The sequence below is a fragment of the Cydia fagiglandana genome, chromosome 1 (assembly GCF_963556715.1).
Source record: "Cydia fagiglandana chromosome 1, ilCydFagi1.1, whole genome shotgun sequence".
Taxonomy (NCBI): domain Eukaryota; kingdom Metazoa; phylum Arthropoda; class Insecta; order Lepidoptera; family Tortricidae; genus Cydia; species Cydia fagiglandana.
The window spans coordinates 22,894,729-22,920,716 of NC_085932.1; the positions used below are offsets into that span (position 1 = coordinate 22,894,729).

Below are 25,988 nucleotides of genomic sequence, written 5' to 3' on the forward strand. Positions count from 1 at the left end.
CTACGCCTATGATTATAGTTAAAGAATTATTATCGTTTAACTTTGTGATATAGCTTTGAGTCCATACACATACTTACGCAAAATATGAAATAGGGAATTTATTTTCTTATCTCCATTTTGTAAATCTTCTGCCTATCGTCGAATATGGAAGAGTGTTATAGAGAGACATAATGCTTTTCGATGTCGAAGCGATAGCGATTGTACGAGTAACCTCAATTGGCTAGGCCGGCAGAGGAGACTGCTATAGATGCACATTCTCTGTTCCTGCGGACCACTAATGTCAAAAAGAAGTACCTACCTACCTTAGGGCGACACGTATTGCAACCCTATGAGGTACAGAGTATTACGGCCCAAAGAATCTGCAATTTCCTGGATTCAACGGGCATTAGTAGTGAACTTTAAAGAGCCGACACAATGTGGTCCCATTAGATCACTGCTTGGTCGACTTGGCACTCAAAGGCCTACAACACCCCAATAATAAATAAATAAAGCGCAACCATCTATAAAATATATTTTATTATTTAAAATTATGATGAAATTGATGAATACTTATTCGATTAATAATAGGTAGGTATATAGACTGGGCCTTAGACTGGGCACTTAAATCGTAGGATACGTATCATTGATAGCTGATAGTGTAGTTTATTAGTTTTATTATGTAATAATTTAATTTCAAATAAAAGTAAGACATGTTGCTGTATAAATTTTCAAAGGTACATTAATCAGATATAAAAATTATAAATATACTCGTAAATATTAGATTGAAATAATGTTATTCATCATAATAAATGTTGGTGGGCTTTCTGGATGCGGTCAAGAAGTTCCTGTCAGCAGGACAGCTAGTTTGCTTGTAGTCTGAAAACAAAAGAAATTGGTAAAAATACGAGTAACTTTTTAACCTACATTTTTATTCTCTGGTTTATTTCGTCGGCCTTTTAGTTTTATCTGCGCAACAACGCGAAATTACAGGTTACAGCTGTTGTGCTATTTAAAGGAAATTGCTACAGCCATGCAGCACTGGCAGCGCCTTTCCTTGAGTAGCAGGTAGATATAGCAAGCTTCCAACAGGAAATGTCCACAGGTGTAGGTATATTCTTCGATTTGTCATAAGGCAACATAAAATCATAATCATGTCTCATTATTGGTAAATAAACATTATTTTCTGAAAACATTGCGCAATTATGGGAACTTCCGCTCTGTGTATTGCTATGAATGCTATGATGTCAGCCAAGTACACGACATATACATATTATACTCAATGGAATAGAAGAATATTAAGTATATCTTTGAAACCGGTCAACCAAATCTGCATTTTTATTGTTATAGGTATTCGGGGGTTTTAAAATACTAATGAATAATTCGTGAGATACAAACTCCGCTTCCTGATGCAGTTGAAGTCGAACATGTCGCAGAGGTCGCGGAAGCCGATGATGTCCCCGGCGTGGCTGACGCCGCACACCGGCACGCGGTCGTGGTTGCACACCTTTGCCATGCTGCACCACTTGGCGCCGTGCTGGAACGATTTTTACACACTTTTTAGCTTCGCGTAAGGTAAACGTACTGGTGCTCGACGCGGTCCAAGTACATGTCATCTTGAAACATAAGTCATTGTCAATAAAAGTGATATATAGTAAGGTGTCATCTATTGGGCATTAGCATGTCGAACACTAGTACTGTTTACCTTATATGTAACTTAAATTTAAACTACTTCCCATTGTCTAATTTAGCTGAAATTTGGCATACTTACTTCCGTATCCGATAACAATGCAATAATATGCTTACATATATCTAATGATGCAGTCGGAAGATTAAGCAACTTTTACGAAAAAATATTAGAAAGATCTCTAGTATTACTTGACAGACATCTAAAAGCAGATAAAGTATAGTCTGCAATAAAAGTGTGATTTAAAAAATATGTATGACGGTAACTTAATAAATACATGAGCTATTTTTTAGGGAAAAAATTGTCATGCCTTCACCCGGTAGGTACTTAAAATTATACGAGATGGGAGTAAATAGGTAGGTAAAATAAAAACAGCTATTGTTCTTGAGTAGGTATAGTTAATCCGACACAGCTAAGTAAGCCAATTAGAGGTGTTAGCGAATAAACACAACGGCCAAAAACATTCTAAATAAACTGGGACGTGCCCAGTTAGACACAAAGTTGAGGTATTTGAGACAACATTATATTTCTATTCCCAAAAAAAAGTACTGCGTTGTGAAAAGTAATAACAGGTGTTTTATTATTTCTCACTCAGTTGGTTATGTTTTCAATAATTGTTGTTGTGTTGTTGTTGTTGGTGGTTGGTGTTGTGTTGGTTGGCCATGTTGTTATGGTGTTGGTTGTATTTTTATGTTGGTTGTGTTGTGTGTTGGTGGTGTGTTGTTGGTCAATGATAACAAGGTCACGGTGTATAAATGTAACTAACAGTCGTTATTTGTTTAGTGCTTGTAAGATACCTTCTTTCCCATGGCGATGTCTTCTTGATCTCGCTCTTTAGGCGGGCCATGACTGGCTGCAAGCGATAGCAAGTAGCAGAATATTACAACGACTGGAACAAGTAAGCTAGATTTAAACTAACCCTTTCAGCGTGCACGTGTGTAGCAAATTTTTTTACGATGAACTTTAGTTTAGTTTTCCTTTTTTTACTGTGAAAATCATATATTTACATAAAATATATATGTAAAGTAGTACTACTAAACGAAATTAATAACTAGCTTAAATCTAAAACAGACCCCTGAGGCATTGAACCAAGGATGCTGGCGGCGTTTCCTCGCTGTATCGCACTGCTGATACGTTGTGCGAGGTAGCCGCCAGTTCTTCGGTCACCAGTTACGTCAACCAGTTTTGAATTTAGCGTCTTACACTACCTACTATATAGGTAGTTTTTCATTACCCTTTATGCAGACAAAGTGCTAGGTATTCAGGTGTGTTTATTTGGTGTGGTCTAGTTCATTGAAATTAAGTAAGTATTTTGGGAATAAGTAGCTAACAACTGTGTGGTAATGCCTAGTTTAGCGAATACCTGTAACTATGTTGATTGAAGGCATTGTGACAGCTTCTTCCAACGGCCCCAATTCGAATGAATCCAGGGCTTCCAGCCATTTGGTAAGCCAGTTTGTGTTTATGTACGAAAACCTTGTTATATATTCATGGTGTAAACTTCCTCTTTGAGACAATGTACAATGGCTTGTTGACGAAGTAAATACTTTGAACATATTAATGACATCCGCTTTGTGTAAGTTTTGTAACAATAGGTTTTCGCTTAATTAACATTGTTTACCAAATATTGTTTCGATTAGGGTGTTGTGTTGCCACATATTTTCATCCATCACAGTATAGTTAAACTTATTAGTATAGTTATATTTATGTAGTTCATCGTATTGTTCTAAAGCGAGCCGAGTCTTAATGACATTATTGTGTAATATCTAATCCTAAGCACCTATTCAAATTGGGGAGTGGGGAGATATAGCTAGGGGTAAGGATACAACAGGAATAATACTGCGTCTATACTTGAATCTTTTTTTTTTTTATAAAACTTCGTGTGGCATTAAAAGATTTCAATTTGTAGTCGATCTAGCCCCGGGCACATGTTTCTAGAAGTCACTTTAAAATCTAAAAAATTGAAGGTATTTTTATATTATTAGACTTCAATCGTTCTAAATCTAGTCTTAATCTTATCTGATTGTACTTACTGGTAGAAAATTTGCAGTTGTGTTCTTGCATAGAGCAAGCATCTTTAAAAACTTTTGTCTTTATTTTGTGAGGATCTCGGCCACAGATCTTTTGCCAATTGTGTCGACACGGCAAATGGCAATCCTGGGAATAAAGGTATTACTAACTACTGTTCTGTGTTTTTAATGTAATGTATACCTTCAAAAATGTAATTTCAAGATCAATAAGCGCTATTTACAACATAAAACGCATTATAAATCTAATTCTTCTGTTCTGCATTTCAGACATGTAAGCCATACCTTAGGAGCGTTCATTAATTACGTGAAGGGTTTTAGAGAATTTTTTGAACGTGAGATTTGTCTCGACCCCAGAGGGGCTACCGCGAAAACCGAAATTCGCAAATTGCGGGGATCTTTCTCTTTTACTCCAATGAAGGCGTAATTAGAGTGACAGAGAAAAATGCCCGCAATTTGCGAACTTCTATTTTCGCGGTTATAGCCCTGGGCCTCCTCCCGCAATCTCACGTGAGATCTTGCAAACTTTGTTTTTTTTTTTTAGTATAAAAGCGTTTAAATTATTGTGTTTGTGTGCTCATTTTAAATCATGACCTCGATTTTTGGCGTTATATTAGCTTTGTCTAATAAAAGTCGAGACATTAAAAGAATGAGGATTTCGAACAAATAACAACAGCATGGAAATTGCGCGAATTAAAACCACATAGAGAGACAAGGGAAGCTTGGACAAATACTGATTGTTAAAGTTATGTTAAGTAATTTAAAGTGATACACCTATTGCAAAATTTATAAATAAATTTTTAGTAGAAAAACTAATTTAAAATAATCTTTTATCTATATATATAAATGCAAGTGTCCTGACTGACTGACTGATTCATCAACGCAGAGCCGAAACTATAAAAGCCCGAAAGTTGAAATTTGCACGCCAGATTGCATTTATAAAGTGTACAAGAGATAAGAAGCGATTTTGAGAAATTCAACCCCTAGGGGGTTAAAAAGGGGATGAAAGTTCGTATGGGGTTAAAGTTTTCTTTTAAGCTAGGAATTTGAAACTTTGTAAAAAGATATATTTTTAAAATACAAGAAAACTAATTTCAGCGTTTTCGAAAATTCATCCCCTAAGGTGGTGAAAAAGGGGTTGAAATTTTGTATGGATATCAAAAATTTTTTCGAGTGGTGGAGTTGTATCTTTGTATTTAGGGATGTTATTAGAAGACAAGAAAAGTAATTTCAGCGTTTTGTAAACTTCATCCCTTAACAGGGTTAAAAATTTTAATCCATTACAAATGCTTTGAAACTTCTTAGAAAGGCATAATAGCCGATTACAAAAAAAAAGTGATTGCAACGTTTTTGGAAATTCAACCCCTAAGGGGGTTAAAAAGGGGATGAAAGTTCGTCTTCGGGAGCAAATTTTATTTTAAGCTAGGAACTTGAAACTTTGTAAAAAAGTATTAAATTCAAATACAAGAAAACTAATTTCAGCGTTTTAGAAAAATCATCCCCCAAGGTGGTGAAAAAGGGGTTGAAAGTTTGTATGGATATCAAAAATTTTTTCGAGCGCGGGACTTGAATCTTTGTATTTGGGGATATCATTAGAAGACAATAAAAGTAATTTCAGCGTTTTGTAAAATTCATCCCCTAACAGGGTTAAATAGGGGATGAAAGTTTGTATGGGGTTAAAGTTTTCTTTTGAGCTAGGAATTTGAAACGCCGTAAAAAGATATATTATTAAAATACAAGAAAACTAATTTCAGCGTTTTTGAAAATTCATCCCCTAAGGTGGTTAAAAAGGGGTTGAAAGTTTGTATGGATATCAAAATTTTTTTCGAACGCGGGACTTGAATCTTTGTGTTTGGAGATATTATTAAAAGACAGGAAAAGTAATTTCAGCGTTTTGTAAAATTCATCCCCTAACAGGGTTAAAAAGGGGTTGAATGTTTGAATCCATTACAAATGCTTTGAAACTTCTTAGAAAGGCGTAATAGATGATTACAAAAAAAAGTAATTGCAACGTTGTTGGAAATTCTACCCCTAAGGGTGTTAAAAGAGGGATGAAAGTTCGTCTTGGGGTGCAAATATTATTTTAAGGTAGGAACTTGAAACTTTGCAAAAAGGTATTAAATTAAATTACAAGAAAACTCATTTCAGCGTTTTTGAATATTCATCCCCTAACGTGGTGCAAAAGAAGTTAAAAGTTTGTATGAATATCAAACATTCTTTTTCAAGCTTTCAAGTTAGGAACTTCAAACTTGGTAAAAGGGCATTAACATTATATTAAAAGTTTGTATCGATGAAAATTATAGGTACACAAGATGTAAAATGTTCAAGAGTCCACGCGGACGAAGTCGCGGGCAACAGCTAGTATTATATAAGGATCAAAAACTATTTTATTGGGTAAGAGTTTAGGTTATTCATATACATCTTTCCTGTGGACATCATAAAGTAAACGGACTTTAAAGCATATTAATTTCCCTACTTTATCCTTATATCGCTTGTTAAAAGCTTCTACTTCTTATAAGTTACACGATAAAAGTCTTCGAAAAATGTAGGTATCTATATCCTTACTGTTGTAATGTCTACAGAAAAGACACCGGTTTTCCGGAAAATCCTAACTTTTAAAATTTGAACATCCAGGTCAAAGTAATAGGTTTGCGACTATCCTGTAGAAATACTCCAAGTTAAGGGTTAACCCTAATTTTTAATCATTTAGGTACTTAAGAAATCCAGCGCTAAGTATTTTATAGATTTAAATACCAAGTTTACCTATGATAGCATTTAAGTACATTGTTTTTACCATATTTACATTTCTATTGATGGTTTCCTTTAACTCATAACCATGAATAAAGTTAATATAGACAAGCATCGAAAATAGATTAGCCACAGTAAGTATTTGCTTAAAATATATTTCTAACATTTTCAATCACATTTGTTACTACATATGGTAGTTTTACGATTTAAAGTTTTAATCTGGAAAATGCTATTTTGCGCCGTGTCCTTGCACATTTTTACTGCTGTAAAGTTAAGTTCACACAAAGTAACTTTGTAGTAATTTAGAATATTATATGTATAAAAACATAAAAAATGAAACGAGTTGTTTGTATAAATGTTAGAATAAGTGTTAGTTAAATGTAAAAACTATTATATGTCTTATCTGTATATCGAATTTTATCCTGATCGCTTTAGCGGTTTAAGCGTGATGAGGTGACATACGTCACAGTAACAGGCATTTATAACATTAACATTTGGGGGTCGTTTTCAGGACTAGAAGAAAGTAGAGGGCAATTGTGACCAATTTCAGTATGTACGGACCCGATTCAGATTTTGAAATAGACATCTATTAGACATCTTTTAGACATCACCAAGATACGATAACGATATGTTTAAGACCGTAGATCTGGCAGCTTCCTCGCGCAAAGAATAAGTATTGCGATACAGCGAGGAAATGCTGCCAGCATCTACGGCACCATGCCGCAGGTGGATATTTTATAATCATTTATTTTAAGTTTAGTTTTATTTATTTTTAGATATAGTTTAAGTTTTGTAGGTTAGTTATTTAATTATGTTTATGTTTGACGACCGGTCTGGCCTAGTGGGTAGTGACCCTGCCTGCGAAGCCGATGGTCCTGGGTTCGAATCCCAGTAAGGGCATTTATTTGTATGATGATACAGATATTTGTTCCTGAGTCATGGGTGTTTTCTGTGTATTTAAGTATTTGTATATTATATATATCGTTGTCTGAGTACCCACAACACAAGCCTTTAGCTATAATATTTATTTATTTATTTATTTATTTATTTATGTATGTTTTTTTAAGTATGTATATTAAGTACGTATGCACTAATAAAACCTGTCAAATTTGATATTTGCGCGATTCTGGATTCTATACTCCTGAACGTTTTCCACAGGATATGACTTAGAGATCCGATTCACATCTAATAGATATCTTACTCTATCTAACGTAAAAGTGACATTGGTTGCCCGAATTGCGCTGCAAAAGGGAACTAGTTGATATTTACACTATAACGTATTTAGAATGGATCTAGTACGTGTCGTTTCTTGTGAATATCTTGAAGTTCGAATACGGCAGTGTGCCGTTTCACCCTACACCGAGCCGAAGAATACTTTCCTTTCCGGTTATAGGTAGGTACCTATAGACATACTACGATAACGACCTGTCAAGACGTTCCTTGCCAGTCTTTCAGCGTCGGGTCTAGATTGGCTAGCCCATAGACCAACACGGTACCACGAGCGGACATTTACATTAGCGATTGCGAGAACTCCATCGCATTCCCTCTTTATCACACCAATACAGAATCATATCAGTGCGAGCGAGAAGGACCGCGATCAAGTTTACGCAGTCGCTTACGTAAACGTCAAGTATCAACTCGTGGTACGACTACAGACCTTAACCCTATATAACAACTATCTATGTAATAACGAATAAATACATTTAGATTAAAAAACATGCTGGTAGCATTTTGTGAACAAAACCTAAAGCTATTATCTTGCCCCTAGTTGTGAACGGCGGAGCGTCGAATCAGAAATGCTCAGCATCATATTCCTCAGTAAGAAAAAACATTACATATATTTTAATGGCCGCATGCGAAGCGCAATAGAGTTAGACCAAGAAAAGTCTGCAGCGATTTTGATAGCCCACGCAGGGCAAGTGTCATTTTAAACGTCACACTTCTATGAAATTATGACGTATTAATAACACTTGCCCTGCGTGGGCTATCAAAATCGCTGCAGACTTTTCTTCGTCTAACTTTAGGCCTCACTGTTTCCAGAAGCGGTATCATGATCGCATTTATATCACCTGTCATGTCTGCGTCACTTACGCACTTACATATTTGTTGGAATGTACAGGCATGGTGACAAATGATAAAGAGCCTACCATTTTAGTCCTAGCTTCCGAATTTTATCAAAGTATCTCGTATGGTTCAGTCTAAATTGACTTTTCATCTGTCAACATAACATATTGTACGAATATGATGGTTTGATGGTCGTTTTTGTCTACGTGACAGCGTGATAAAACGGTGTCCGTCACTTACTACCCCGCGGTGTTAAAAAGTGACAGTTATTTTATCACGTGGATAAAAAGTGACAGTTATTTTATCACGTGGATAAAGCCATCCATAATACGCCTGCTGTTTAACTTAAATCAACCGTGTCATCTACAGATACCATAGTTTTCATATACTTACTTAATAAATTCCATTTGGTTTTTATTTTTTACAGTTGTTACCATCGGGATAGTTTTAGATAGTGCAGATGGTGCCAATGTAAGTACTTTAGGTACTATGGATGAAAAATGAACGATCACGGAAAAACTTTCTTCTAAACATACACGGACTGAGAATTATCGTTAGACCGTTAACGTTAATTTATATATTTACATAATAAAAACTACAAAGAGGGTAAATTTCAATAGGAAACAGAAAGAGCTACTGTTAAAGAGCAAATAGTTACTGTATATAGCATTGAATAAGGATACATATTATTATGATGCCGTAAGATGACTGAAAAACGGACCTTGAAAAACTTTAGTTTATATGTATTTCACTTATGTTAATCTGATGTGGTATGGCATTAAGTTGTAAATATGTTCTTTTTTATACTTCTTTGTGATTACTGTCATAGCGTGGTATTAAAATAAAAAAAAGAGCTTATCTATTACTTAAACTGTCACTTTGTAGGGTGTTGTAACTTTAAAAAATATGATACCATAAAGGATTTGACTTGGTACTCTCGGGGAACTCTTCTATTATTTTAACTGTAAAATTAGACACCAGCTCAGTTTCATGTTTTTTTGTCAGAGTGGATAGTATAGTCCTACTATTTCTAACTACCCGAGTACTTACCAACTTAATGTTGGGTCTCTGTCGGTGTTATGTTTAATTTTAAGTAGTTGCTGCCATTGCTATTACTTATTAGCTGCCAAACTTCGTCATAGTTATTAATTAAGTTTTATATGTAACTAGATATGTTTTGACGCCAAAATCTGTATCCACAATGCTGTGGAAAAGTGTGGCATAGATGCCACAAAAGGAGTGCGACGATTTCTCGACACATGCGATATCACCGAATACAATTGCCAACACAAAACTGGTGAGTTAGAATAAGGGAATACATTGAACTCAAGAATTTAATTACACTGATAATCTAATTTGTCGACAGAAAAAACATTTTAAAATTTAATGTACTTGTAATACCATTGCAGATTACCGGAAAACCGACATGGACAAATGCAAGGATTTACCTCCGATTTTTCCAGACTAACTATTACCACTTGACTGTACAGAAATATAATGCTTCAGATAAATACCCACGTATTTTCTTCCCTTATAAAAAAATCAAGCCATAGATCGCCATTTGCCATATCCAAAAAGTTTCCACAGGCGCCAATCATGATTGGTTGAAAGTCTTGAATATATTTGAAACCATTTAGGTTACCGTCTTTGATAATGTTACATGCGTCATATGACGTCTGCAACGGTTAATGGCGTTGAATAAATCTATCTTTCTATATTATAAATGCAAGTGTCCTGACTGACTGATTCATCAACGCAGAGCCGAAACTACAAAAGCCAGAAAGTTGAAATTTGCACACCAGATTGCATTTATAAAGTGTACAAGAGATAAGAAGCGATTTTGAGAAATTCAACCCCTAAGGGGGTTAAAAAGGGGATGATGGTTTGTATGGGGTTAAAGTTTTCTTTTACGCTAGGAATTGAAAACTTCGGAAAAAGATATATTATTAAAGTACAAGAAAACTGATTTCAGCGTTTTTGAAAATTCATCCCCTAAGGTGGTGAAAAAGGGGTTGAAAGTTTGTATGGATATCAAAATTTTTTTCAAGTGGTGGACTTGAATCTTTGTATTTAGGGATATTTTTAGAAGACAGGAAAAGTAATTTCTGCGTTTTGTAAAATTCATCCCCTAACAGGGTTGAAAAGGGGTTGAAAATTTTAATCTATTACAAATGCTTTGAAACTTCCTAGAAAGGCATAATAGCCGATTACAAAAAAAAGTGATTGCAACGTTTTTGGAAATTCAACCCCTAAGGGGGTTAAAAAGGGGATGAAAGTTCGTCTTCGGGTGCAAATTTTATTTTAAGCTAGGAACTTAAAACTTAGTAAAAAAGTATCAAATTCAAATACAAGAAAACTAATTTCAGCGTTTTAGAAAATTCATCCCCCAAGGTGGTGAAAAAGGGGTTGAAAGTTTGTATGGATATCAAAAAATTTTTCGAGTGCGGGACTTGAATCTTTGTATTTGCGGATATTATTAGAAGACATTAAAAGTAATTTCAGCGTTTTGTAAAATTCATCCCCTAACAGGGTTAAAAAGGGGTTGAAAATTTGTATGGGGTTAAAATTTTCTTTTGAGCTACGAATTTAAAACTTCGTCAAAAGATATATTATTAAAATACAAGAAAACTAATTTCAGCGTTTTTGAAAATTCAACCCCTAAGGTGGTGAAAAAGGGGTTGAAAGTTTGTATGGATATCAAACATTTTTTCGAGTGTGGGACTTGAATCTTTGTATTTAGGGATATTATTAAAAGACAGGAAAAGTAATTTCAGCGTTTTGTAAAATTCATCCCCTAACAGGGTTAAAAAGGGGTTGAAAGTTTGAATCCATAATAAATGGTTTTGAAACTTCTTAGAAAGGCATAATAGCCGATTACAAAAAAAGTGATTGCAACGTTTTTGGAATTTGAACCCCTAAGGGGGTTAAAAAGGGGATGGAAGTTCGTCTGCGGGTGCAAATTTTTTTTTAAGCATGGAACTTGAAACTTTGTAAAAACGTTTTAAATTAAAATACAAGAAAACTCATTTCAGCGTTTTTGAAAATTCGTCCCCTAAGGTGGTGAAAAAGGGGTTGAAAATTTGTATGGATATCAAACATTTTTTCGAGCGCGGGACTTGAATCGTTGTATTTGGGGATACTAGTAGAAGATAATAAAAGTAATTTCAGCATTTTGTAAAATTCATCCCCTAACAGGGTTAAAATGGGTTTCAAAATTTAAATCCATTACAAATGCTTTGAAAATTCTTAGAAAGGCATAATAGCCGATTACAAAAAAAAAGTAATTGCAACGTTCTTGGAAATTCAATCCCTAAGGGGGTTAAAAAGGGGATGAAAGTTCGTCTTCAGGTGCAAATTTTATTTGAAGCTAGGAACTTGAAACTTTGTAAAAAGGTATTATATTAAAATACAAGAAAACGAATTTCAGCGTTTTTGAAAATTCATCCCTATGGTGGTGAAAACGGGGTTGAAAGTTTGTATGGATATCATGCATTTTTTCGAGCGCGGGATTTGAATCTTTGTATTTGGGGATATTATTAGAAGACAATGAAAGTGATTTCAGCGATTTGTAAAATTCATCCCCTAACAGGGTTAAAATGGGGTTCAAAGTTTGAATCCATTACAAATGCTTTCAAACTTCTTAGAAAGACATAATAGCCGATTACAGAAAAAAGTAATTGCAACGTTCTTGGAAATTCAATCCCTAAGGGGGCTAAAAAGGGGATGAAAATTCGTCTTGGGGTGTAAATTTAATTTTAAGCTAGGAACTTTAACTTTTTGGAAAAAACAAAAAACTAAAAACATGAAAACTAATTCAAGCATTTTTGAAAATCATCCCCCAAGGTGGTGAGAAAGGGGTTGAAAGTTTGTATGGAGATCAGATATTTTGTGAGTGCGGAATCGAAATCTTTGTATAAGGGCATAGGTACCTATTATGAGAATACACGAAAAGTAATTTCAGCAACCAACATCAAAATCTACTTGACTTAAAACTTCATACAACTTGCTAAAAAAGAAAAGTACTTAATTTCAACATTGCTTGGATATGAAAATTATAGGTACTAAAGATGTAAAATGTTGAAGATAAGATTCCACGCGGACGAAGTCGCGGGCAACAGCTAGTTAAGATATATTTTAATTCGAAACAAATTTTACGTTTAGAAACCATGAAAATAGAATGCGGTTTGCATCTATTCCGTAGCACACGTTAGTACCACGCTACCGTTTATTGCTATACTATTACACATTGGTTATTGTCGGTTGTACCCTTTGGTAACTGCTGTAGAGAAAAGGTAAACGAATAAGTTCGTATGTAAAGGTGCTAAGGGAATAGTATTGCTCACTGTAGTCTGTACATAACCAATTTTGTCACCTAAAAAAACGAAAATTGAAAAAAAAAACAACACTTGATCTCCCATTGAATTTTTACCATTCTTGACTTGATTGACAAAATTTTTACCATTCTTGACTTGATTGAAAAAAAGTGCAGTTGTCTAATCTAAGCTAACTCTGCACCGATTTTGTAATGAAAAGGTGTCGAAGTCATTCAGCTAACTTTTTTTTTATGGTTGCATTTTACCCTCAGTCGCTTACTAAACCGGTGTAGAGTTAGCTTGGTCTATTTCTAGCTCTGCAGTAAATATTTTTGTTGGTACTCTAGCCTAGTACGAAAGGGTCTATCATGAACGACTACTGGTGCTACCGAGCGAAGTATTGCCGCGCCACGCACACCACCGTGTGCGCGCGAGAACCGCGCCTGAAGCTCGCCACCTGGTTCACCGACGAGTGCACAGTCTTCAATTATAACTGCAAATCAAAAACTGGTACAAAACGCAGTTTGTAAAATTAAAGTAATATAAGCCTAATTACCCAGGCCCAGGCTCACATATCTCAGCCAAATAAAAGAAAGAGTTTCTGTCGTGTCGTACGAGGGAGTTAAAAGGCTGGGCCAGCAAAAAGAAGAGTGGCGATTACTCCATCGACAAGAGCATAGCTCTTAAATACTGATGATGATGAAGCCTAATTACAACTGTCTCTTAAACTATAACTGGCTAACTTCCTCATAATTAGCTTAGTGTATAATTGCTAACGATAAATATAAATATGAATACTGCGTAGGCCGATATGAAAACGGCACGATCCACTTTTTTGGCAGAATCAAATACTAATATCCTATAATAATTTCTCATTGACCAAACTCTGAATAACTTTTTCTCTGGTTCTAATATTTATTTACTGATTTAACAGATTACACAGTAACTAGCGAAAAGCAGTGTACTACGCCCACGACAACAATGTCCACCACCACATCAACAACACGCGGAACGACACGCACAAGAAAAATAATAAAACTTCCAACCTTCAGGTTTTAACAAGAACATGTCCTTTTAGTTCCGGTATAAGATGGATATGAAATTATTATGAATGTATGAAATAATTTTACGTTCAGATTGATTTAATGTTTAAATTACACTGACATCATAATTATATCATGTCTATCATGCTGGCAGCACATGTAGTATAAGATAAGATAAGATAAAAAATTGTTTATTCAAGTAGGCATATTACAATGCGCTTATGAACGTCAAATAAACCTTTACCGGCTCCAATATGCTTCAGTAAGTTACTTTTCGACAAAACTCGATACTTACATATAAAACCGTTTTACACAAAACCTGTCCACCAACCAATCTGTTGTATATAATTAAGTAGATCAATATATCTGTACCTATTTTATTAGAATAGACAAGCTAAAAATAGGTACTTACAACCTAAATTACCTAAATAGACAGCCTCCCTAGTCCATTATATTCTTTATAACTTTTATAAGTAAGATAACACAATTTGTCCAAGCAAATCATTTGATTTGAATAAGTCTTGAATTTTAACATTAAACGACTGATGCGTGTTATTGTCTTTTATTTAATATCCGAAACTAGAATTTAATTTCACTAGTAGAGGTTTACGTACATGTTTGGTCTGGCATAAAAATAAGTTGTGATGTAATTCAGAAAAATAATTGCGATGATCACCCAAAATTATGTAATGGGTAAGTTTATTAGTTTGATTTTTTGTAACATAAGCCGGGGCCACGGTCACTGTTGAGCCAGTTTTTTCTTTTTTTTCTTAATCGCTCCCCCATTGCTGAGGATCGTGACTCCACTTGCGATTTATAAATTGCCTCCAACTGTTGCGGTCTGATGCTTGATGGAAGGCGGTGGTAACAGGTAGCTCCAGCTGTTCGGAGATCTGGTCCGACCATCTCTTTGGACTTCGTCCTCTAGGACTTTTACCCTCGACCTTTCCCGTCACCACTAGTTTTTCTAAATTGTTGGCCCCTCTTCGTGCGATATGGCCAAAGTAGGTAACAACACGGTGTAGACATATAGAGGACAGACGTTGGGTGTTTTCCATTCTGAGTTCTTTGAGGACCGAAGCGTTTGTGCGGTGGGCTGTCCAAGGAATCCTTAACATACGGCGCCAGCACCACATTTCGAAAGCATCGATCCTCTGCCTATCAGCGGCTTTCAGCGTCCAGGTTTCGGCCCCATACAGAAATATGGAGAAGACAAGTGTGCGGACGAGATGTATTTTAGTGCGGTTCGAAATGTTCCTGTCTCTCCATATTTTGCCGAGTTGGGTCATTGCTGTCTTAGCCATGCCGATACGTCTGCGTATCTCCGGTTCACATGTCCCTTTATTCGTGATCACCGACCCAAGGTACTGAAAATGATCCACGGTTTCAAAAGCGTTTAGTGCATCTGTACGCTGCTCAACACCGAAACGGTCCACTATCATCAGTTTTGTCTTTCTTGCATTTATCTCGAGCCCCATTCTGCGGCTGGTTTCTTCAAGTCGTTTGAGAATTTCCGCCATTTCCATTTCGGACGATGCAAGGAGGGTGGTGTCGTCCGCGTAGCGAAGGTTCGAAATAAGTTTTCCTCCGACTTTCACACCGCCCTCCCAACCTTCAAGGGTGTGTCGCATTATATACTCCCCATATATATTAAATAGTATGGGAGATATAATGCATCCCTGTCGTACCCCCTTCTGGAACTTAAAGCTCTTGGACGTGACGCCTCCAATGGTCACCGTTCCATAACCAGAACCATAGAGACTTTGCAGTAGAGCTATAAGGTGGCCTGGGACTCCAAGTTCAGCTAGTATCTCCCACAGCTTTTCCCACCTTACGCAGTCGAAAGCCTTCTGATAGTCGACAAAGCACATGTACATTGGGATGTTGAATTCATAGCATTTTTCTATTATGAGCCGAAGGTTTAGAATTTGCTCGCGAGTCCCTTTCCCCTTAACGAAACCGGCTTGTTCTTGCGGTATTTGCCAGTCAAGATATGATCTTAGCCTTGCATTAATGACGTGAAGGAGAATTTTGCTGGCATGAGAAATTAATGCTAATGTTGAGCCAGTAATCAGAATAAAAATAAAACAACATAAAAATAAATAGAACATAAAAATTCACCTGAGTACGGGTTTTATTTGTTGAATGACAATAATGCTAATTATAATCACATGTCGCGCAGACTTTTACATATCTAAAACAAATGAAGAACTGTTACCATAGTAGCTATGATAATTACAATTAACCAATGAATAAGGGACTGAACTGAAGTGCCCTGTTACTTGTCTACGTTGTCTTTTCTTTACAGGATGCATGATTATTGTGATATATTCCACACAGATACAAGCATCTGACAGGAGAATGGTAAGTCGAAATTTAAAAAAATGCAACTTGTTTTTAATAAAACCATTTTGTATTCAGTTTGAATGTTAAATTAATAAATTACCTATACAGGCTGTAATCGTTAAGTGTAGCCAGGCGATAATTCCGTAAATATAACAGATACTGAAAACTTCAAATTGATATCGAAAGTGCGTTACCTAATAGCTAAAGCAGAAATAGCCCAAACATTAATTTCAAACCGTCCCATATATTTAGTACGACGACTCACCCCTCAAAGACCGTCGGTCTCGTAATAGATAAAACTGCTTGAGACTTACGGCGCGATTCAGGAAATGAATTAGACATTCACTAGATATGAAATAGTAAAGATATGTGACGTTCCACGGCAAAAAGTACCTTATGGCGACTGGCGCTTACGCTATTATTGACGCCGCTACAATATTCAGCCGAGGCAATGGTACCTTTTGCCGTGGAACATCACACATCTTTACTATTTCATATCTAGTGAATGTCTAATTCATTTCCCGAATCGCGCCGTCATTATTTGCGATAGTAAACTGTAATAAAATTATAGAACTACCGTTTATAAATGTGACGTTCCACGGGAAAAGGTACCTTATGAGGGTTTCTAGTTTCGGAGTTATGAAATGTTTTGTAAAGAGGTGAAAAAATGCTCAATTTTTTTTTATTGTGTGATCTTAAACCTTAATGCGTAACGTTTGTTTACCTGTTTTTATTTTTGTTATAAGTTAGTTATAAGCTTAGTAACGTCGTCTCAGAGTTTAGTAAAAAGGTACCTTATGGAAAAAAGGTTGAAAATTTCCAAAAAAATTAGTCAATACGGGAAAAGAAGTTTGGTAGAGAACTGTACTAGCATTCTGCAAAACTAATTTGATAATTTCAGTTCTGGTTGGGGCGCCTAGTAAATATTATTACCGTACATCGACCGACATTATAAATCCAAGTAGCCTACTATTATACTAAAGTTACTCTAGTCAAGTCTTTCTTAACTAGAATAATCTTCATTTGGTTTGGTCGCATGCAATAAATCAGCCATTGGTTTGCTGAAAAATGCCAATACCCGACGCATTACCTTATGGAATATCTAAGGTCATTGAACCTCAATGCCGCTTGTCTTCAATGGCAACCAAAATATATTATTGATAAGAAATAGACGATTTATAACATCTTTACCCCAAAATATTATTAGTTTATCCTAACTGTTCCATCATCATCATGCCTCATCATGTAACTTAACCACAAGGTACCTTTTCATTACATACAAATGATTGGTCTTTTTTAAGATTATTATGACGAAGAACCAATTAAATTTGTGGCAGTTTTATGTAAATTAATATTTTCTATTCATAAAAAATAAAAGCTTCAATGTGATTGATGTTTTGTAGTGATGTATTATTAGATTTATTTCCATAAGGTACCTTTTCGTAAATGTATGGAGCAAATACTGTTATTGTTATGTAAGTTTAAAGTGGCATAAGGGGTTAAATATAGTATTTAGTTGGGGTTTTAGGATTTATTTCATTTGAATGACAGAATTTCTTTCATATGTGCTCAGAAAAATTGATTGTGTGTTACATTAAAAGTAAAAATATTCAATTTTCTGATTTTATATGAAAAGGTCAGAAAATACATTTTCACCTCTAAATCGGTATTGTTTTTTGCTTAAACTGTCTCTCAGTGTCGTTTTCTAATAGATAAAATTTAAATCTTGAGAGCTCATTGCAATCAATCGTGAAAATGAAATAAAACTTTATTTTCAAGAGACTGGTTAGTATACACATAAATCAGTGGATATCAAAGGTTTCTATTTGCATTACAGAACAAGTCGCAACATTTTTTTTATCTCAGATATATAAGGTATTATTATTTGTAGTCAACTATGTAACTTACTTCAGGAACATAGTTTTTTAGGCGGCTAAACTTAAAACTTCTCTATCGTAAAGTTGCTCATTTCACAACATTATTTTCAAAAAATCATATCTCTGTAACTACGCAACTTAGGAGGTTGATCTTTTGTATTATCGATAGCTTATTTATTGTAGATTACTGGGGTATGCATAACTCCATACCCGCCATAAGGTACCTTTGACCGTGGGACGTCACAAATAATAAATCTTATTTGTTAATTACACCCTGTATAGGCGGAACAGGGAGTTTCTAACTACAATTGCTTTCGACTGAATTCGTGTGACTCCCACGGGCAACCAGTGTGTGGTTACGATGAAGAAGACGCGACCATTGCAAAGTTTGAGAACGAGTGCGCACTGTTCAAGGTCAACTGCGAAGAGAGAGGACAAAAGTGTAAGTTACAGGAGTGTAAAACATACTGCACTGCATAAAAGAGATAATCGCCATTTAGTTATAACCTCCTAAGGCCCAATAGTACCTATAGTACTTCTTCGGTTCGATGAAATTTAAACTATAATTCGTTTTTTTTAGCATTAGAAAGAACTTGAAAGAAGGTACCTAAGCGATCTTGGCATATCTTTGTAAGAGCAAAGTCGATGTAAAAACGCTTTTTAAAAATCAATAACTATTACTTATGAAAGCAGGAGAATATAAATGATCGTATTAGATTCATAATTGTTACGTATTTGCCGTAACTTATTCTTAAAATGTGTTTTTCAATTAAAAGACACATCAAGATTGTTTACCTAATTTTTAATGCTAAAAAAAACGAAGTATAGAGATGCCCCGAATAGTGAATTTGGCCGAATAACGAATACTGAATATTCGGCTCTCTCTCGGCCGAATACCGAATATTCGGCGAATGACATTTCTCATGCTTTGGAACTTTTGAAAGAGAGTTATTGTTGTTCTAAAATGTGTGCAGAAAATGATACGTTTCTGCACTAGAGCATTTATTATATTTTTGTTACTATATAAGAAATTAGGGTTTAAATGGATTTGTTATGCAGTTATTTAGTTAAGAGTTCCCCATTCCATAAATAACGACACTTTTGCCTAAATTGTTAAAAGTACCCTCAAGAAATACTTTAAAGTCATGTTTTAAAAAAAACCGGGCAAGTGCGAGTCAGACTCGCGCACGAAGGGTTCCGTACCATAATGCAAAACAAAAACAAAAAAAAGCAAAAAGAAAACGGTCACCCATCCAAGTACTGACCCCTCCCGACGTTGCTTAACTTTGGTCAAAAATCACGTTTGTTGTATGGGAGCCCCATTTAAATCTTTATTTTATTCTGTTTTTAGTATTTGTTGTTATAGCGGCAACAGAAATACATCCTCTGTGAAAATTCCAACTGTCTAGCTATAACGGTTCGTGAGATACAGCCTGGTGACAGACGGAGGGACGGACGGGCGGACGGACGGACGGACAGCGAAGTCTTAGTAATAGGGTCCCGTTTTACCCTTTGGGTACGGAATCCTAAAAACATGCATTTTACTTTGCGCGTATTCCTCTTTTGCGCGTAGCCTCGGACTATTGGCCGTTCGAACGCCAAACTACCTCGGCAGAAATGAGTGCCCTTCATCCCTTGGTTAACAATCTCATCACCTAGCGTATGTAAAATATAAGTTGGAATAAGTATAGCGCAATCTGGCAACAAGTCGGCGTACTGAAGCAGCTAACTTTATATTCATAGTTGAATGGTTATTTATTTCAGTATTTAAAATAGTCGACGATAGTATCTGCGAGAAGAAGGTAATCCCGGTGACTACCATTCCCACAACCATTACCTCTCCCACCATCGATTACTATTACGATCTTCGTCCGGACACCGAGCCAGACACCAGCACGCACTACTGGCAAGATTCTCTTATGCTGGGCGAACGTGTCCAGCTAAAACCTAACGAGGAATTTGAAACCTAAGGAGAGTGTTATTTAGGAGAGGGAGAGGAAACTGATAAATATTATAATCCAGATATGACGACTTTCGTTCTGCGCCACTAACTTAGAAAATATATATTGTCTACTATAATGTTAGCTTGTGAGGCACAACAAGTGCGAGGACTTTATTTGTGATGTTATCTGTGAAAAGGGACCTTATGGTCGTTGGCGCTTACGCCATTATTAATGATGCTCTGATATATAAATACAATGCCGCGCGACGCTATGTGGCGTACGCGCCATCGACAATAAGGTCCCTTTTCATAGATCAGAAGGTACACTCACGGACTTTAATTGTTGAGCCATTTAGGGTGTACTTTACATTGGACATTTCATGCCGTGGGTATTGACAACCAAATTAAATTGAACCTTAGCGCCCATTCGCACGACAGCTTTTTCAACCCGCGTTAAAAAGCGCTTGAATCAGTCTGCACTCTAAATTCGATTTAACGACCAGGGCTTAAAGTCGAAAATCCAACAACGCTTAATAAAAAGCGCCACCGCCATCGTGTGAATAAATACACATGTATCCATTTATGCTATTCGAACGCTTTTTTAACGCGCGTTGAAAAAGCTTCCCTGCGAATGGGGGCTTAGATTGGCTAACAATTATAGTCTGTGACAGTACCTATACCTACCGATTTGCACCGAGTTAAAAGAATGATCCTAATTACATAGGTACGTAGACTAACGATTTCATGTTTTCGATGATAAACTTTTTGCCTTAGGCTGGGGGAGAGAAAATTAGCTTATTTAATTTCATTTATTTATGCTAAATAACATAAGTACAAAAATATACACGTCATATTATTGAACCCGGGTGGGGCATAGCAGAAAACTTATTATCTAGAACTTAAATATTAAATTATTAACTACCCTGTCCAGATCAGTGTAGGTTTATGAATGGTCTTAAATTTTAAACCTATGCTGATCTAAATAAAAGGTATTTTTTATTATTTAATTCCAACACAATAAATTCGATATGTTTAATTTAAAATAAATGTAATATTTAAAGGCCAGCAATAAAAACCGTTATTCACATATCGCATTACATTTTTTAAATTACTGTAAAAGTTTAACATTTGTGGGTTGTGGGCACAGTGCAGGATTAAACGTATAAATTATACGTAAATTATAAAGTTACTCCTTTATACCTGTGGTATATTATACGGTATAATATACCACAGGTATAAACATGAAATTTTATAATTTACGTATAATTTATACGTTTAGTAACTTTCGATGTACTTAATACCATGGAACTGTTAATAAAACTGAGTTTAGTGGGTAAGAGACTATTTTAAGTCAATTAATTATAATATCTTTAAAAGCTAAAATAGCACCATTTTAATTCAATAGACCTCTCAAGGGCAAATAAAACCTGTCACGTTGCCATAAAAAGTTAACTTTTAATTTTTATTATTATGTAAACAGTATTTAGTAATTTAAATTTAGCATAATTTACGACGATGTTATCATAATTTCATTAAAAAAATTAAACTTTTATAGAAAAATCAGACTTAATTATAAGATGGCCTATAAAATAAGTAAGATGAAAAAAAGCTTTTGTAGAAAAATATCGAGTTCACAACAGGACGGCGTTGTTCCCGTATAGTCACGGAGAAGACTGGCTTAAGCCCACCACTGACTAACAGTTCGCCGAACGATATCGACCGGTCAGTTGTTCGGAACTGTCAAATTTTAGTTGTAACTGACAGGCCGATATCGTCCGGCGGCCTGTTAGTCAGTGGTCGGCTTAATCGTCTACCCGCGCCAGTTTTTCGAACTAAACTTGGTCTTGTTTATCAACTTTAACGTTTTGCGCACTAGGGATGTTACTCTCTGTCGACCTGTCGACACACAACACTAACAATATTTAAGTGCCAACTTTATTTACTTTACTTTATGTTCGTGTCAACTTTAGCCAGTCTTCTCCGAGACCATGAGGACAACGCCGTCCTCGAAACGTCGGAGGTTTATCTTAAAACTTAAATACGCGATTGTCCCGTTTTACAATTTAATCATAGAAATATAATTAGCTCGATAACTATGCCTAGTTATTTGTTTTACAAGGTGGCAAAGTTATTCGTTGTTTAACCGCTCGTGCTAATATTGATACGGGTTTCAAGGCATATGTGGACTTTCTTATCAGTGTTTGATCAATCAAGAGAGCCTTTAAGGATGACTTACGCTAGGCCGGGGCCGGGCCGTAGTGTCCGACATGTCATTTTCTATGGTAGCTGATCGGTGATCACGTAGTGCTCTTCATAGCAAACGAAGCGCCGGAAGTCTGGCGTGAGTCATCTTTTATCCGTAGGTGCGGTCAAAAAACACTTAAGGAACAATTGCATTATATTATCTATACAAAATCGAACTGTCACATGCATGATGATTTGTTGGACGAAAATAGTAAATAATAAAAAAATCGGCCAAGAGTATGTCGGGCCATCCTCAGTGTAGGGTTCCGTAGTTACCATTCTGTCAGAATAGGCTAAACGGGGGCTATTAGTAGGCAAGTATCATGTCGGTACATTACAAGCATAAGGGACCTTCTGAGGTCAGTAAAACATTTTTTGAAATTTGAAGTCTGCTAAAATTAATAAATAATATTTTTAGGGTTATCTTATGATATTACATATAATTACAATGTATTTATTTACCTACAGGATGTACAATTCTGATGTTGTTCGAGGGACTTGAACCTCTTCGCAGAGTAAGTTGTATAAGTACGATACCACGTATTTTCTCGAAAATGTTCTTATTTGTCATGCTACTTCAGTCAACCTCAGTACCTACTTTTTGTACTGAGACTGACTGAAATAGTGTAAACGTTCGTACGATGAAGAAAATACAACGGTATATGATTATCCACTACATCGTAGTTACTAGTTACCACGTAGTTATTTAGGTACCGCTGGTACAACATAACATAACATAAATATAGGTATAGCCACTTCAAATTCAGCCGAATTTGGGCAATCTGCGGAAATAATTCGTGTAGTTTTGAAAATTGGTACAGATATACTTTGTGGTGTCCAGATAAACACACTAAAAGTCTTCGAGGGTGGGGGGTGTGTGTATTATTTCTATTTGCTTAGGCTACTAGGGTTCTGAAAATACTGCGATGTATTTGGTTGATAACGGTTTTAGGTTATAGTTACATATAAAATAGTTATTTGTTTGGGCCTCGTGCTAAGCAAGCGAAAGAGCTCGAAAGTGGAATCTTAAGCTTCGCAAGGGTTTCAAGGAACGAAGTTTAAACAAACTTTGCTACCGGCCGTGCCCCCTGATTTTTTTATCGCCAGCTACTGCGCGCGGTAGCTAATATACAGGTTTGACACATGACAAGCACACGATTGTTAACTTCATTAACAAAGCAGCGGTTGCTTTTAGTTTCAGCAGGCTAAATGGGTCTCCTGTCCGCTATTGCCTGCTGTTGAAAAATAATGAGAAAAAAATACTATGCTCGTGTACGGATTTTCCCGCAGGCGGATTTGGTCTCATTGACCGTAAAATTACTTTGTCACTCTTGTGGACTTTGTCGTCAGTTTTTGACGATAAATTTATTGATATTGGTCGATCCATCAATTAGGTACATGAGGCACATCTACATCTGTATAAAAATATTTCTTTGCGTTTGACTGTTTCTAACGGTATGAGGAATATAATAGGTATATAGGTACTATACCTAGAAGAAACTTTTTGAAATGCTGGAATCCGCTTGAGAGGCGTATCTGCCGATGAATGGCATTGTTGTCTTTTTTACCTACCTGTGCAAAATAAAATGCATTTTAAATAATACCTATAAGATTCCACTTCCTTCTTAAGAATAATGTTCAAATTGTAGCAGCATGCACTCGGCATAGATTAGTTCAAACTGAAATATAATAATGGCTACTGGGTCTGGTATTTTGTTAGTGTTAGTTATAGGACAGGTGGGTGGTGTTTACTGGAAGCTTTAGAAATGCGATCCTACATTTGAATGTTCAGACAGGAATGATCACCTTGCCTCCATGGGCGCATCGCATGTCCCAGTACAATTGCTATTTATGGAAGATTTGCTCGCCAGGCGGACCGGTGACCTGCGCGTGGGACGAAGTGCAGCATATGCTGGCTTGGTTTGACGACATTTGCGATATGTATCTAAGGAACTGCGAAAATCAAGGAACAACCTGTAAGTATTATCCAGAAAAGCTAGGTAACTAGTGCCCTTGCGCTTTGCTTTGCTCGTCTTGGCGCCCAGATTAACTTGTTATGCCTCTTGTTCATGAGTGTAAACAATGGTCAGAAAGCTAGATGCAATTAATAGAATTCTAATTTAGGTATGATAACGAATCACTACTAGTTAGGATAGTCCTAACTATGCAAAGAGAATCCCATCAAAAAAAGTTTTGAGATGTAATGTGAAACCAAGTCGGTTATTTTAATCAGTGCCAGGGGGTGTTAAAACAGTGTCAATAAGATATCTTTAATTTGTAATACATATAATGACCTGGCCATCGCACTGCTGCATAATGACATAAGGATCATCGTACGAGATCGGTACGAGTAAAGCATATGCGATTGCCAAGTCATTATATGTATTACAAAGTAAAGACCTATTTTATGTTTTTTTTTTTCAAAATGTTAGACCCAGTTGTTTCGGAGATAAAGAGGGGGGGGGGGTGGTAATTTTTTGCCTATTTTCTTGAATTACTTCTAAACCGTTTATTCTAAAATTATAAAAAAAATATATTTGATATTCTCATAATGAGTTCTTTCATTTGATATGTATTGTAACACGATATAGTTTAAAAAACCCATTTACTCATTTACCCCCAAAAATGGCCCCCATGTTTAAAATTGATTTGTTTGTGTTACATGTCCGTCTTTGGGTCACAAACTTACATATGTGTACCAGATTTTAACTTAAATGGGCCAGTAGTTTCGGAGAAAATAGGCTGTGACAGACGGACAGACAGACAGACAGAGAGACGCACGAGTGATCCTATAAGGGTTCTGTTTTTTTTCCTTTTGAGGTACGGAACCTTAAAAATTACAGCTTTCATCGTTCAACACAATCAGGTATGCAAAATGAAGGGAAAATACATTGCTGATAAAAAGCCACTGAATGAAACCGACCTGCCCGTGAGTTCAATGACGACGCGTGGAAAAAGACTACGAGGCAAAAATAGGACGAAGGAGTGGTGGTGGCAGGGATCCACCACCAACCAATACCAATTCCTTTACACACTCGAGGTAGAGAAAAGAAAGTAGCCGCTTAAGAAAAATCTTGAGAACTCTTTTTCTCTCTCTCGAAAACTCACAAGTTCGTGTGGTCAATAAAAAAATAATTACTTTGGAATTATATTTTATAATTTAATAACCCTTCGGATATTTGAGATACATTTCTGTAAAACCAGAGGCTGGTCAATATTTGATTGAGTTTGTAATTTAGTCTATACCAGCGGTCGGCAACCTTTTAGCAGCCAAGTGCCACATAGCAGTTAACGAAGCGCGCGGCCGCGGGTTGCCGACCGCTGGTCTATACTCCAGGTAGAACAAGTACAATTTTACGTTTCGAAATATTTATATTAGTATTAGTTTAATTTATTGAAATGAATTTCGAAATTATATATAACAGTTTTTATACGGAAACAATAAAAAATTAAAATTCATAAATCAATTCTCCGGTCGCTGCAGTAGTGTAAAGTACAATCAATATTGGCATTGACTATAGTTCGTTTTTTTAGCATTAGAAAGAACTTGCAAGAAGGTAAGCGATCTTGACATGTCTTTTAATTAAAAACGCTTTTTTAAATTCAAAAAAGCAGAAGAATATAAATGATCGTATTAGATTCATAATTGTTACATATTTGCCGAAACTTATTTTTAAAATGTGTTTTTCAATTTAAAAGACACATCAAGATTGTTTACCTA

General features: G+C 35.8%; 3 protein-coding genes and 1 long non-coding RNA gene across 6 annotated transcripts; 2 read left to right on the forward strand and 2 right to left on the reverse strand.

The window, feature by feature from the left end:
* Window positions 1-690: 690 nt before the first annotated feature.
* On the reverse strand, window positions 691-3,121 carry LOC134671274 (uncharacterized). Its single transcript, XM_063529086.1, has 4 exons — window positions 3,027-3,121; window positions 2,461-2,552; window positions 1,375-1,513; window positions 691-855 (listed from the first exon to the last, which is right to left on the reverse strand). Exons 1-4 carry the CDS (start codon window positions 3,049-3,051, stop codon window positions 773-775), a joined length of 339 nt encoding a protein of 112 aa, XP_063385156.1. The 5' UTR covers window positions 3,052-3,121; the 3' UTR covers window positions 691-772.
* Window positions 3,122-3,521: 400 nt separating this feature from the next.
* On the reverse strand, window positions 3,522-6,643 carry LOC134671283 (uncharacterized). 2 transcript variants are annotated; one of them, XR_010099206.1, is made up of 3 exons: window positions 6,494-6,643; window positions 3,697-3,820; window positions 3,522-3,616 (listed from the first exon to the last, which is right to left on the reverse strand). It is a non-coding gene; the product is annotated as an uncharacterized LOC134671283 (long non-coding RNA). The 2 variants fall into 2 exon arrangements; XR_010099209.1 differs by having other exon boundaries at window positions 6,485-6,643.
* Window positions 6,644-7,937: 1,294 nt separating this feature from the next.
* Window positions 7,938-13,882, forward strand: LOC134671293 (uncharacterized). Of its 2 annotated transcripts, none has more exons than XM_063529107.1 (4): window positions 7,938-8,256; window positions 8,930-8,973; window positions 13,163-13,325; window positions 13,750-13,882. In XM_063529107.1, exons 1-4 carry the CDS (start codon window positions 8,235-8,237, stop codon window positions 13,872-13,874), a joined length of 354 nt encoding a protein of 117 aa, XP_063385177.1. In that variant the 5' UTR covers window positions 7,938-8,234; the 3' UTR covers window positions 13,875-13,882. The 2 variants fall into 2 exon arrangements, with proteins under 2 accessions (XP_063385177.1, XP_063385186.1); XM_063529116.1 differs by lacking the exons at window positions 13,163-13,325; window positions 13,750-13,882 and adding exons at window positions 9,673-9,799; window positions 9,912-10,013 and having other exon boundaries at window positions 8,111-8,256.
* A 561-nt stretch (window positions 13,883-14,443) lies between these two features.
* LOC134665273 (uncharacterized) lies at window positions 14,444-20,051 on the forward strand. Its single transcript, XM_063522212.1, has 4 exons — window positions 14,444-14,551; window positions 16,167-16,222; window positions 18,364-18,523; window positions 19,846-20,051. Exons 1-4 carry the CDS (start codon window positions 14,527-14,529, stop codon window positions 20,049-20,051), a joined length of 447 nt encoding a protein of 148 aa, XP_063378282.1. The 5' UTR covers window positions 14,444-14,526.
* Window positions 20,052-25,988: the final 5,937 nt, after the last annotated feature.

Coding starts and splice junctions, on each gene's coding strand:
- LOC134671274 (XM_063529086.1), bottom strand. CDS start 3,051: ATGCCTTCAATCAACATAGTTACAG. Junction 2,553..3,026: donor TTCAATCAACATAGTTACAG/GTATTCGCTAAA, acceptor TACTTGTTCCAG/TCGTTGTAATATTCTGCTAC. Junction 856..1,374: donor CAACTGCATCAGGAAGCGGA/GTTTGTATCTCA, acceptor TTTTGTTTTCAG/ACTACAAGCAAACTAGCTGT.
- LOC134671293 (XM_063529107.1), top strand. CDS start 8,235: ATGCTCAGCATCATATTCCTCA. Junction 8,257..8,929: donor GCTCAGCATCATATTCCTCA/GTAAGAAAAAAC, acceptor TATTTTTTACAG/TTGTTACCATCGGGATAGTT. Junction 8,974..13,162: donor ATAGTGCAGATGGTGCCAAT/GTAAGTACTTTA, acceptor TTGGTACTCTAG/CCTAGTACGAAAGGGTCTAT.
- LOC134665273 (XM_063522212.1), top strand. CDS start 14,527: ATGATCACCCAAAATTATGTAATGG. Junction 16,223..18,363: donor AAGCATCTGACAGGAGAATG/GTAAGTCGAAAT, acceptor CACCCTGTATAG/GCGGAACAGGGAGTTTCTAA. Junction 18,524..19,845: donor CGAAGAGAGAGGACAAAAGT/GTAAGTTACAGG, acceptor TATTTATTTCAG/TATTTAAAATAGTCGACGAT.